Source organism: Neofelis nebulosa, chromosome 7 (genome assembly GCF_028018385.1).
Source record: "Neofelis nebulosa isolate mNeoNeb1 chromosome 7, mNeoNeb1.pri, whole genome shotgun sequence".
Taxonomy (NCBI): Eukaryota; Metazoa; Chordata; class Mammalia; order Carnivora; family Felidae; genus Neofelis; species Neofelis nebulosa.
The window spans coordinates 100,638,658-100,651,925 of NC_080788.1; the positions used below are offsets into that span (position 1 = coordinate 100,638,658).

Here is a 13,268-nt window from a genome sequence, read left to right on the forward strand (position 1 = left end):
ACCAGGTGCGCACTGAAATCCATCCCCATGATATCCAGGGAGGCATCGGCAGGAGAACGAGCCAGGGGTATTGTAGCAGGTAGCCGAGGGGTGACATCTGTTTTCCGAGCATTCGTCAACATCTACAGAGGCAGAACAGAGATGGGGGGGGGGGGGGGGGGCGGGGCAGGGAGGAACAGCATGACTTCACTGCACCCAACTGGGGCTACTACGCGGCCCTAGTACATGTGGGTCAATGCCAAGGGGTCAACCTTAGAAGACCTCTGGGCATGAGCAGAAATATGCTGACAGCTAAAGGCGGGCTAAACATACAAAGTCGAGGGACACGTGAGCGAACCCATTAGACTAAGAATGTACAGTGTAGAAATCAAATGTGTGGTCACTTCCAGAAAAAAAAAATATCCTGCAGTGTATTTCTAGAGTATCTTTCATCCACAGTGAATTCCAGGAAGTTATTACCTTTGAACTAGCCTTTGGGCTGTAAATCACTCACTTCCTTTCAGTACCACAGCAGTAAATACATGTAACAATGGTTTCGGTCTTGCCCTGTTGGCACCATGTCCCTATAACACCAATCTACAGATGCAGAGAAGCCTGGTGAGGCTCCAAATGCTTTTTCAGTTAAGTTTGGAAGCACATCCAGTCTCCCGGAATCAGAGTCCTACCATCTACAATGCCCAAGGAATAAGAAATTTTCTCTACTTTCTACCTTTAGAAGAAATAGAAAAGCATCAGAAAAATATTATCATTAGTTTGGAACAACACATTCAAAAGAACATCTAAGGGCGCCTGGGTGGCTCAGTCAGTTAAGTGTCTGACTTCGGCTCAGGTCACAATATCGCAGGTTGTGAGTTCGAGCCCCGTGTCGGGCTCTGTGCTGCCAGCTCAGAGCCTGGAACCTGCTTCAGATTCTGTGTCTCCCTCTCTCTCTGCCCCTCCCCTGCTCACGCTCTGCCTCTGTCTCTCAATAATAAATAAACATTTAAAAAAAAATTTAAAAAGAACATCTAAATTTGTCAGGTTTATCAGTACAAACAATTCAGGCCCTCCCACTCTCCACATGGTACTGTAAGGATTAAATTTCATATTTCTCAAAACTGCAACATCCTAGGGGTGTCTGGGTAGCTCAGTCGGTTCAGCGTCCAACTCTTGACTTCAGCTCAGGTCATGATCTTGCGGTTCCTGAGTCTGAGCCCCACATCAGGCTCCATGCTGTTGGTGTGGAGCCTGCTTGGGATTCTCTCTCCCTCCCTCTCTCTTCCCCTCCCGTGCTCTCTCTCTCAAAATAAATAAACTTAAAAAATTTTTTTTTAAGTTACAACATCCTAGAACCTTACATGCCAGCTTATAGTCCTTTTATTTACTGCAATCAGCATATGCAGACAATAGCAAGACAGTCCCCTTTCCCCAAAAAAAACCTATGAGAGTCAAACTATTAAAACCAATGGCTAGTGGTTGAGATAAGCTCTCTGCAGAGATAGGAAGTCTTCCAGAGTAAAAGGAGGATAAAGAGTGTAAGTCTGATCAAGGCTCCACTGTAAAGAAAGCCGTCACTTTCACGAAAACACCCAAAACACGATTTAAAAAATGGATGAAAAAAGGTGGGTTGGGATGATCAATGTGAAACCTAGAAGAATGTGAGTCCCAGAAGTGAACTGCATCAATTTGCTATAGCCCATGGCAGAGACACATAGAACCCAGGAAGCCCAAGAGCCACAGCCTGAATTTGACATGGATCAGCTGGGGACAGAGTTGGCCCCTCAGCCGGCCTCCCATGCCCCAGGTGAAATCTCTTCTAGGGTTATGACTACCAGCCTTGCTATGACCATGCGCTCACTGAGCCACCCTCCCAGGTGCCAGTGAGCAGACATGTTCACGGGAGAGGAATCTCTTATGTCGTAATTAGCGAATTCACATTCTGCTTATCCTCAGTCTTAAGGAAGTTTCGTCAACATACATTAGCTCCCCTAAGTCCAAAATCATCCTGAATGCTTCACAGAACGGAGTTTAATGCCACCCAGAGAGGCTCTGCCCAGATGAACTGGCCTCCCTAGTTACCTTCTTTCCACCTACAAAGGCAGGAAAGTACAAGGTTAGAAACAAACAAGGTTTTCTGGTTAGCTCCTCAGTCAACCAAAAATAAACCAGACTAATCACAACAAAAACTCTATCTCCAATCTAATCAATAGGTTCTATATTGTCATATTTAATTATCTTTGAGTCTGGCCCTCAGTCTCTTGACAAGGACAACTCCAACACCTAGCTGGGCAAAGCCAGTGACCATCCAGTTCCTTGGGCCTGCAAGAGGCCATAAAACTGGCTGTAAAACCAAAGCTGTAAAACTGAACATCCAGCAGGAAATTAAATGCAGGAAATTGAAGCTATTCATAATACATATGCTAAAAGGACTTCTCATGCTAACAGGAACCCCAGGCAATGACAGGAAGCAGGAATTCCTGAGACACAGGGCCTATTTCTAGAACGCATGGATCAGTTTCTTGAGACTGTTTTTGAACTAAGGGAGAGGGGACTCCCCAGAGCTACCAGGTTCCTTATGTTCTTAAAGCCTACGGACTAAGAATTGTGATCAGACTGAAAGCCAGTCATCTTCCCACAGATACTAGAGTCAGGGGGAGGGACACTAATGGTTGTAAACGACCAGCAGGAGAAAGCCCTTGAAGGGACAGAAAGCATCACAAGTGAGGAGGCCCCATCCCCTAGAAGCTGGAGGAGGTAAAGCTCCCTGAAACACAGTCCCCCATACCTCCTTGGAAGACCTCACACCATGACAGAAAATGAGTGCAGTCAGCCACTCCAGAGCCTGGGCTCAGAGCAGGCTATGGCTCCTCCCAAGGAGTGCTAACATTGAGGGGTGTGGGGGGAACTGTGGCTTTTGTGTAATGAAGGGGAGCTCTTCCCTCTATCACAGGCTGTCAAGTGTCAGGACAGAAAGCATGGAACACTTTCAGCCCCTAGAGAAGGGAGAAACTCCTTGTTGCTACGCTCAGGCTGGGAGCTGCCATTTATGCCTAACAATCCCTGTCAGGGGTCTTTAGGGGCTGTCAGAACACTGAGGTCAAGACGACAATGTTTGGGGCACAGTAGAACTCCTTTGCCATTCAGGTAATGAAACATGGCTCAATGTCAGCACAATTCTCCATTCTATTCTGTTAAGCTGGTAAAACACCTGTATGGAACATTTGTTAAAACCCTCCATTTTGAATTCATGCTTTGGTGATTCAATGCTTTCACTGCCATAATTCTGAGCCCATACCCAAATCAGGCGAGGTCCCTTCAAAACAAACCCAACCACTGGATTACCAGATTCTAGCTACCCTTAACCCATCCCCCCCAACCCCCTTTGCTTTCAGACCATCCAGTGAAATTTCCAGACCCCAATAAAGGCTTCGGCCCACAAGTTCTAGCTCCCCACCTATTCGGTCAAGCACCTTGCTGGGTGTGCCCCTGTGTGGTATGTGGTGACCCTCTCTCTGGGACCCATGAGCATAATAAACTCCTTCCTTGCAAACCTTGTTCTCTTCTCCTGTGGCTGCACCAACTTTACCATACCTTACTTAACATCTCTCTTTTTAGAACAGAAAACCAGAGACAGAATAACCCAAGTGCCTCTCCTCACGTCCCTCCTGAGCAGTGATGGTGCTGAGGGATGTCCCACCCATAACTCAATCGCTTCTCCTGGAAAGGTCCCAACTCAAGACACACTGCTTCACCTGGCAAAGTTACCAAGATCTATGAGGACAAACATCCCTGAGAAATACCGGCTCATACCGACACAAGGTGGACATCAACCCTGAAACCGTTGCAATCGGGGTTGATTGAGGGAAGCTGGAAAAGATTGAACTCTACTTGGATAAAAGTAGTAACTGCTGGTGACTCAGACTAGACTGAGAACCCAAAGCCAAGTCCAGCCTCTCCAGGGAACCTGGTTTTTAACAAACTGGCTAGAGAAAAACCTACACGCCTTTTATTGCTAATTTAATGGAGTAAAGGATAACATGCATGCTTCAAGAATGCACACTTTCCACAAAATAGAGCTTCTATCTCTATTTTTCTCTATTTTGCTATTTTCTATGGCCACGGGTACACATGCACATTGTGGCATGTCTTTAAATATGTGCATGCATGTGCATACACCCACACACACGAATGTACTTATCCTGCAAATCACCTTCATGACTAGCCCAGTCGGATTTAGGCATGGCATATAGGTCTTTAGGAAAAGGACTATTCATTCTCTTCTACTCCACAGTCTGAAAAGCTTGGAAGGCAACCCATGGTAATGGATTCTGGGAGACAGCCTCTAAGGACTCCCAAAGATCCCTACCATCTAGCATTTGCAATCTTATGTAATCCCCTTCCCTTAAGTAACTTGCATCTAATCAATACACGAAAGCAATACTGAGGGGATGTCATTTTTGTGATTATAACTTCCAATTTGCTAAAAGACTTTCTGCCACCGGCTTTGATGAAGTAAGCTACCTTGTTGGAGGACTGCATGTCAAGAAGCTGAAGGTCATCTCCAGGCCACAGCTAACAAGGACCTGAGGCTCTCAGGCCTCAAGGAATTGAATCCCGCCAATAACCATGTGAGGATGTTTCCCCAGTTAGGCCTTTAGAGGAGACCCCAAGCCTACCAGACCCCTTGTTGCAGTTTTGTGAGGATCTTTTTAAGCAGAGGACCAAGCTAAGCCATTCCCAGGCCCTTGACCTATAGATAATAAATGTGTATTGTTTTAAGCTACTGTATTTTGGGAGTAATTTGGTATGCAGCAATAGATAACTAATACACTAAGGGAAGCAACTGATGGGTTTTAAGTTTGTGAGTTCCAGAGAAAATCCCAAATGCAGAGAAGCAAAGATTGAATAGGAACAATTAAAAATGGCAGAAATCAGCAAGAGGGCAGTAATAACAATAAATGGCATTACTCACAAGTTCCCAACATGGAAAAGTAACCAATTTTAACATGATCCCAAAGATAATCAAAGTTTTACAGGACAAATAGAAGTTAAAAGAAGGAAGAGAGAATGATTCTAGACGGGATTAGGGCAAAAACTAACTCAATTAACATTCTGATTAACACTCATCACACCGAGGCCGCAATTAATTTCAACTTGTTAGCTTTAAACCAAAGACCTAAGAAGTTAAATACTTTAAAGGCACGATCTCTGCTGACCTGAGTGGCCGGATGTTTAAATACGCAATTCTACTGACAAGATTTTGCTTCTCCAGGCAGTCTCATGTCTTAAATGTGTTAAATGGAACTGGACGGTAAATTTCCACAAGGGTGGACAAAACATTATTCCCGCATGAAGAACAGAACCATGAGGAGTTTGTGCACCTCACATCCTGACCCCCATACCTGTGGAGGCTACCCGCTGTGTGTCAAGAGTGTATCTATTACAGATGGAACTCTTGGGCTGGTCAAGTGGGAGAAGCATCTGTGAATTTCAAATCTACCTCATTCTCACTGGGAAGCAGTTGAGCTCTGTCTAAAACTGGGGATATTTTTAGTAGAGAAAAAAAAAAAAAAAAAAAAAAAAAAAAAACCAGGGCTGAACTGAGCCACAGCTTTGGGTCATTTCAGTATAAACTGTGTTTTTAGGAAAAGCATACAGCAGAACTTCGGTACAACAGAAGTGGAAACATGAAAGAGCCAGTTCAGACAATACCAAATGGCCCAGCACAACGAGGAAGGAGAGGACGGCTGTGCTGCCCTGACACGCGTTCTGTCCAGAACGGACGGCGTCAGTGGGCTCGTCCGGGAGCCTCTCCGCTGAGAGGGAAGGGAAGAGGAATCAGGAGCAGGAGGAGAAGCGAACATCTGGTAAGGAGGTGGGGCGGGCATGTTGTTTCATCTGCTGTGAAGCTCCCAGGGGTCACACGGCTGTTCTAGCCCATCAACAGTGGCCCAGCCAATGCAAGCAGCAGTCTGAAGGGAGGGGGAAACCCTGTGTTCCAGGTTTATAATCCCCACACAGACCCTTTTCCCACCATTCTCTCATTGCCGGTGTCTCATTTTACCCTAACTTTGTGCGCATTACTGACAGCATGAAATGGAGTTTCAATTCCATCATGTCACTGGATATATTTTGAAAACCTTTTGTGGATTATGTAGATTTCTTAAATAATCTCTATATTAAAGTACTACTCATCCCAGTTTCATGAACGTTTATACCCAGAGAATTATACCTAGTTCAGTAACAACCTCAAACATTATTATTATTATTTAACCGAGTTAAATTTTAACAGTCCTGCATTCCAGTTTAGTGATTTTACAAAATACTGTACCAAGTCTTAACCACCTTAAATGTGGTTAGATTTCTGGGGGGAAAAAAAGTTTTGGGTATTTATGTATGCATTACTATCCTCTTAAGACAGAGTTGTCTCTCTCCCCACCCCCTCCCCTTCTCTCCAGAGAGAGAGGTGAGAGGGAAAAAATGAGAAAGAATTGCATTGCAATTTAGAGATTACTTAAAATACCCCTTCAACCAGTATCATAAGCAACTCAAAGTTAGGCACAACTGGAAGTGCTAGACTAAGTCGCTGACCATAGATGGAAGGATGGAGACTTCCCAACAGGTGAATAGGCTTTCCCGAAGTTCCTCCAGCCTACGCCAGCTCTAAGGAACAGAAGGTTGGCTACAAGCTCGCAGTGGCTTCCTAGTGCTCCAGGAACGTCCCCACCATATGCTCACCAATCTAGCCCAAGGGAAAATACCCTTTGCTCTGCTTTTTGACTCAAAGGACAGCTTTTCTCTTGCTCTTTGGACAATTCCAAGGCTGTGTGAGTCAAGGAAGGGAGAAGTCCTTTTGAGAAAGGTTCCGGTTACGTGGGGATGTTGCATACAAGGCAACTTTCCAGAGTCACTGAGGCTGACGACCCGCAGGTACTCACCAGTACATTGGTGCCCGCTGCCAGTGTAACCAGGCAGGCAGGTGCAGCTGAACGTGCTGCCCCCATGGTAAATGCACCGGGCCTGGTCAGCAGGAGCACAGGAATGACTGCCATCCACACAGGGGTTGGGAGGTGGGGCGATCACTGAAAAGAGAAGAAGGCAAGGACATCTGAGAGTTCAGACCTGCAAATGGGTGAGACTGCTCCTCCCAGTGTGATACACACACCCATAGCATCAGGACATCTAGGGGCTTAGAAGGCATATAGGTTCTCAGGCCCTATCCCAGAGCCAGTTAATCAGAATCTGACTTTCAACAAGATCCCTGGATGGCTTGTATGCGTATTAAAGTTTGAGAAGTGCTGGTCTGGGTTTGTGGTTAAAACTCTAGACATGAAGATCAGTCATTAAAATAGTCCTTGATAAAGTTTATAACTCACCAGAACTACACACACACACACACACACACACACACACACAGTTTCTATGATCACTGCTACTTTTTCATCCCACTGGGTTAAAAAGTGTATTTTCTCTATCATCGTCTGGTTTTACCAATGGGATGAATTTGGGATCCTACTTCCTGTGGATCCACTTTTAGGTCCAAAGGTTTCTTTTTCTTGTTTTTTTACCCTTGAAAGAGTACATTTATTACAGATGGAGTTGTACAGCTGGCCCAGTGGGGCGAGCATCTTTGAATTATAAATCTGTTTCATTTAAATTTGAGAAATATTTTACTTCTGTCCAGAACCGGTGGTATTAGAGGTTCACAGTCTTGTTATATGATTGGACCAGATACCAAGACACGCAGGAATCCCAACTGGGTGAACACCCTTCAGTAACTCAACACCGAAAGGAAAGCAACATACAAACCCAGGGCTGAACTGAGCCATAGGGTTATTTCAGCGCAAAGTGTTTTCAGAAACCATATGGCAGAGCTTCTGTACGTTAGAGCGGAAACATTAATGAATCAAAGAGCAAGGTTCAGCACTATTTTGGCCAAAAAGAGAAATGGCTTAGCACTCACATATACAAGTGTGGTGGTCGTCTGCAAACTCATAGCCACTCCGGCAGTCACAGCTGTAGCTGCCCGGCAAGTTGGTACACACAGAGTTGGGGCCACAGTGATGGAAGCCCGTTGCACATTCATTTACATCTAAGAAGAAATAACGACAGAAAAGCGCGGCTTAAATCAAGCGTTCCACAAGCGAAAGGTCTGAAAACTCGATGTTTCCTCACTACTATGAAGCTTCAACAGGACAAATAAATTGTGGACTAAACAGACGTCCAAAGGTAAGATTTCTAAGCATCGACCAGAATGCATGTTGCAGATTATAATATTTATCTGCAGTCAGTCAAGTATAAGTCCGAGGGAGAAATATTTCAATATTCTAAGAATTCTTTAGACTTTATTTTTAAAAAAACCACTCAACATTTAAAAGAAAAACACACTAATGACTTTTCTTTTAGAAGTGTAAAGAAATTTCTGTGGATTGTGGGGATATAATAGGGGAAAAAAAACAATGTCTGAAACCAGAAGACAACCTGAAAACACATGTTTTAGTAAATATAAGAAAATACTTAATACAGGATTAAAATGACAAAACTTAAGAACTCAAAATATGCAGGAACTGCAACAGTTGTCTTCTTTCTCCAATCCCAGCCCCAAACACCCACGTCCAAACTATCCTCTCAAACCTAACCAGAATATGCTTCAGTTTTTAAATAATAGCATTTAGGTTAATAGCTGCTAAACTTGTCTCGTTGATCAGTGGAGATCATAAAAGCAGACGCACCTATCTTCTATAAACACAGGGCTGGAGGACCCCGTGAAAGAACACAGCGCATACCACTTACCCACACAACTCCGTCCATCTCCCTGGTACCCGGAGGCACACTTGCAGGTGTAGTCTACACCTGTCCCTGGATGGCACCGAGCTTTCGTGTCACATGTGTGGCTCCCATCGAAGCAAGGATTCACTGGGGTGGGGGTTGAGTCCACTGCATGAGCAGAGAGGGAATAAACCACACTAGCACAATCTGGTTGTTGTAAAGAGAATGGCACAAAAAGGAGATCAAAGACTCCATGGGACCCAAAAATAAATTCAAAATGGATGAAAGACCTAAAGGTGAGACAGGAAATCATCAGAATCCTAGAGGAGAAAACGGCAACAACCTCTTTGACCTCGGCCACAGCAACTTCTTACTTGACATGTCTCTGAAGACGAGGGAAATAAAAGCAAAAATGAACTGTTGGGACCTCATCAAGATAAAAAAACTGCACAGCAAAGGAAACAATCCACAAAACTAAAAGGCAACCAAAGGAATGTAAGAAGATATTTGCAAATGACTTATCGTATAAAGATTAGTATCAAAATCTATAAAGAACTTACCAAACTCAACACCTGTAAAATAATCCAGTGAAGAAATGGGCAGAAGACATGAATAGACAGTTTTGCAAAGAAGACATCCAGAAGGCTAACAGACACATTAGAAGATACTCAATATTGTTCATCGTCAGGGAAATACAAATCAAAACCACATTGAAACACCACCTCACACTGGTCAGAGTGGCTAAAATTAACAACTCAGGAAACAAAGGATGAAGGTAAGGATGTCAAGAAAGGGGAACCCTCTTGTACTGTTGGTGGGAATGCAAACCGGTGCAGCCACTCTGGAAAACAGTGTGGAGGTTCCTCAAAAAATTAAAAATAGAATTACCCTACAACCCAGCAATAGCACTACTAGGAATTTATCTAAAGGATACAGGAATGCTGATTTGTAGGGACACATTTACCCAATGTTTATAGCAGCACTATCAACGATGGCCAAATTAGGAAAAAGCCCCAATGTCCATCAACTGTTGAATGTATAAAGATGTGATATATATATGTAATGGAATACAACTCAGAGATGAAAAAGAATGAAATCTTGTCATTTGCAACAACGTGGATGGAACCAGAGGGTATTATGCTAAGTGAAATAAGTCAGTCAGAAAAAGATATCATGTGTTTTCACTCATATGTGGAATTTGAGAAACTCAACAGAAGACCATAGGGGAAGGGATGGAAAAATAAGTTACAGAGAGGGAGGGAGGCAAACCATAAGAGACTCTTAAATACAGAGAACAAACTGAGGGTTGATAGGGGGGGTGGTTAGAGGGGTGGGGAAAATGGGAGATGGGCATTAAATGGGAGATGGGCACTGAAAAGGGCACTTATTGGGATGAGCACTGGGTGTTGTATGTAAGTGGTAAATCAAGGGAATCTACTCCCAAAGCCAAGGCTACACTGTATACATTGTTTGTTAGCTAACTTGACAATTAAAAAAAAAAAAAAAAAAAAAAAAAAGAGAGAGAGAGAGAGATTCCATGGGACTGACTATATCCTCATCTGTTTGGGGGCCCACCAGGTGACCTTACTAAATTATTAATCCCCAAAACTGGGCTGGATTATCCAACCTACAGTTTTAAATTCCAGAATGGCTTCCTCTTCCCTACTCTACAGACACCTAACCTTTTATTACTTACATCAGGCTTGTGTCCAGGGAATAAAAACATCCAAAACATGACCGACTTTTATTTTAAAGTGCTTTCACTCTATCACCTCATGTGATTCTCCAAACTTTGTGAGGTTGGCTGTCATCCCCATTCCCTTTGCAGATAAGTGAGTGACATTGGAAAAACTGCCCCAGCTCACAAAGCCAGGAAATGATACAGCAGGAATGCATACCCCCAATTTTTGTCCCTAAAGTGGGCAAGATCTCACTAAAATTCACTATTTTAGAAGTCAAAATTTCATTAATGGGAAATCTTGCTTTTATAAGATTTAGAAGACTAAAGAGGAATGATTTTTGCAGTATTTCCTCTTCAGGATTAACCTTGCCAGAGATCCATCCACCCACTGGGTAGTGAGAACTGTTAACATCTGAGATCTTCCCTAAAGTTTTATTTCTAGACAGAGTAGAGTAGTAATGCTTAGTGAGCACTTATTTGCCAGGCACTGTTCTAAACCCTTTACATATAACATCCCTTTAAATCCTCATGAGTGCACTGTGAAGAAGACGTTAATATCTTCATTTTTTTACTACACCATGGAGAGGCCAAGTAACCTGCCCAAGGTCATAAGACAAGGTGCATGGAGTGGGGACAAGAAGCCAGGCAGTCTGTGCTTTCCACCACTTGGCTACAGATACCACTGAAGGAACTCCATAAACTGGGCTCATCTAAGCCAAGGGCACAGAAGTGGTGTTGGAGAGAGCCCCAGACACAAGGAATCCATTAACTCTGGGCACTTCCGTTTACTCCTCTGATTCCTCAGGTGTAAAATGGGAATAAAGACAATGCTTAGATCTGCTAAAACTGAAGAAAATAAAGCAAACCCGACATAATGTACGTGGAAGGCAATTTCGCTCCCCACAGGCAGGCCCGCCCAGTCCCTAGTGACTCTGTTACCCCCTTTTCTTCCCCAGTGGGGCCACTACCCTCAACATGCTTTCAGCTTTATGTCTCAGTTCCTAGAATTAATTCTAATCTTAGATCCAAAAGATTTCAAGAGCTTTATCCAAACCTCCCAGGCTTTACATCAAGCCATCCCTGCTACCGAGAGGGCTTCGTCTAAGTCACAACTGGAGCTTACGCCTTGGACTTCTGCCTGTGCCTGGTCCCTGTCTTGACAGCCAGCTCGGTACACCCCAAGTTCTGCCCGGATCACGACAGCTCCCACTGCTCCAGGGACCAGAACCTTGGCATCGGTAGATACACTGGCAACACCACCTATTTGAACTTCCTGGCACCACCTCCTCCTAGATTCTCTCTCATTTCTCTCTAGCTCACCCACATCTCCCACCCTCCTTACCTCAGGTGGGTGGGCCTTGCCCAAAGTAACTCCTAGTCTAGACTCAAGGTGACACTTGCTGCCGTCACCTGCCTCAGACTGGACCCCCTTGCAGTCCTTCAGGACATCCAGCTACCTCTCCAGGGCTTGCCCACTGTCCACGCTGACTCTTCCAGTTTTCTCAGCCTGGTAGCAGCAGGGATGCCTTGGCTGAGTCTCTGAAAGGACCCGCTGCTTTCTGGTCAATTTCCCCTATCACTTTATAAGAAACACCACTCTGTGTTCTTACAACGCAATATTCTTAGTTCCAAATTATGGCCAAGCAAGTAAATAAAGGAGGGCCATGGGTTTATCCTTGGTCTGCTTCAATGATGTTGGCTGGTGTATGTTACAGAATCTTTGCCAAGAAAAAAAGGACCAACAAATGGCTCCAGCACTTTTTAAACCTGATGAACTTAAGTCTGTCAGCGTGCGCCTAGCTCCGCAAATCAAGCAAGATACCCTTGGGTGTCCCTCGTTCTTCCCTCTGGACCTCTTGGTGAATGGGACGGAAGCAGAACGCTGGGGTTATAGGGTAGTACAGACCAAGTCCCTGAGACAGTCCACAGCATGGTTATGGTTAAGAGTAGGGTCATGTCCTGGCTGAAAGCTGAGAGCAAGGCAATTCCTTCTCATTTCTCCATTTTAGGAGAAGATGCTGTATAACGTGCGTGGTCTACCCAGCCAAAGGGGGAAGCGATCTCTGAAATGTTTTAATTTAGAAATACCAATGCTTACCCTTCTCGTTCAGTACTTTCCAGCATCAAATTTGCACTGTGGCACATTCTGGTAAAGATCAGTGAGAATGCATAGACATCAAGAGCTCACCTCCCTGCTAGGCATGAAACAAAACAAAACAAAAACAACACAGTGCAAAAGCTGACTTGCAAACTTGGACGGGAAACAGTGGCCTACCTGAAACCGAGGGGGCAAAATGTCCATAGTTACGGGACACTGATTTAAAATATACTACACTGACAGGACAGGCTACGTAATTCAGAGCTCAGTGCAAAATGAAAGTGTGGGGCCCTGTTCATAAATTAAGAGTTTCAAGAGAACAGCAGCAGAGCTCTCAAACCAAGTGTAGAGCCCTTCTGAGCACAGGCCCTGCTCACTGAACTTGGTTTCCAAAAACACGGCTTTAAAAATACATTTCTAAAACCATTTGGCTACTCACTCTCCACGGCTTGTTAGCTTTCTCCTATTATAGCAAGAACAACACTATCTTCCTTACCATGTATTCTATTTTGCCCTCACCCTTTTAAACGGCTTGACTCTCTGACAGGGGATCTGGAACTAATTTACTCATTTAATCAAGAGGAGAAGAGCAGTTTTCCATCAAGAAACAGTCCGTTCCGCTTCGCTGCATGGCCCTCTGCCCAGTCTCCTCGACCCACCAGAAGGAGCCCTGAGGTGGGCACAAGGGCAGGAGGCCCAGCGGCGTCCTGCTCGAGGACCCCACGAAGGACAGCCAACCCA

General features: G+C 44.5%; 1 protein-coding gene across 1 annotated transcript in view; it reads right to left on the reverse strand.

Annotated features, from left to right (window-relative positions):
- NID2 (nidogen 2) overlaps nt 1–13,268 on the reverse strand; it is a 66,922-nt gene that overhangs the window by 13,327 nt on the left and 40,327 nt on the right. Inside the window, exons 9-12 of the mRNA XM_058739048.1 lie at nt 8,773–8,916; nt 7,943–8,071; nt 6,918–7,061; nt 3–122 (exon numbers count right to left, since the gene is read on the reverse strand). Of these exons, the coding sequence (XP_058595031.1) occupies nt 3–122; nt 6,918–7,061; nt 7,943–8,071; nt 8,773–8,916 (537 nt within the window). The remainder of the gene's footprint in view (nt 1–2; nt 123–6,917; nt 7,062–7,942; nt 8,072–8,772; nt 8,917–13,268) is intronic.